At 53.3% G+C, this 475-nt stretch overlaps 1 protein-coding gene across 1 annotated transcript in view; it reads right to left on the bottom strand.

Annotated features, from left to right (window-relative positions):
* GFM1 (G elongation factor, mitochondrial 1) overlaps positions 1–260 on the bottom strand; it is a gene marked incomplete at its 5' end in the record, with an annotated part of 11,511 nt that extends 11,251 nt beyond the window's left edge. Inside the window, one exon of the mRNA XM_010086398.1 lies at positions 108–260. Within this exon, the coding sequence (XP_010084700.1) occupies positions 108–260 (153 nt within the window). The remainder of the gene's footprint in view (positions 1–107) is intronic.
* Between the last annotated feature and the right edge of the window lie 215 nt (positions 261–475).

Genomic DNA, 475 nt, shown 5'->3' with positions numbered 1-475 from the left:
CAGTTCCTACCCCCTACAGGGGGGCGAGCCACAGCAACGTCATGACAGCACCCAGCACGCTCAGCCCATGAAGCGCAGCTCTGCTCCGGAGCCCTCTGGAAACCCACCTCGTGCATCTGTGCTATCCTCCCCGTGTAGAAGAGGATTCGCTCCGTCAGCGTCGTCTTCCCCGAGTCGATGTGAGCCGAGATCCCGATGTTGCGGATCCTCTCATTGGGGAGGATTCCTGAAGAACAGCGTCTGCAGGAGCTCAGGAAAAACTGAAAGGCAAGAAAACATCACTGGTTTATCCTGGAGCACATCAAACCATGCTGACAAATAAACTTTCACTGGTTTATCCTGGAGCACATCAAACCACGCTGACAAATAAACTTCCAGTCAAACTGCTACTCTACAGTCTCCAATCTATGGCAAATTGGTTATTTAAAGCATAACGGCCTCTCCAGGCTCCCCTCCGAGCTCTGCACCACACCCG

This window comes from Pterocles gutturalis, unplaced genomic scaffold, assembly GCF_000699245.1.
Source record: "Pterocles gutturalis isolate BGI_N339 unplaced genomic scaffold, ASM69924v1 scaffold3996, whole genome shotgun sequence".
NCBI classification, from domain to species: Eukaryota; Metazoa; Chordata; class Aves; order Pterocliformes; family Pteroclidae; genus Pterocles; species Pterocles gutturalis.
This window is presented reverse-complemented; position numbering and strand designations above follow the sequence as displayed.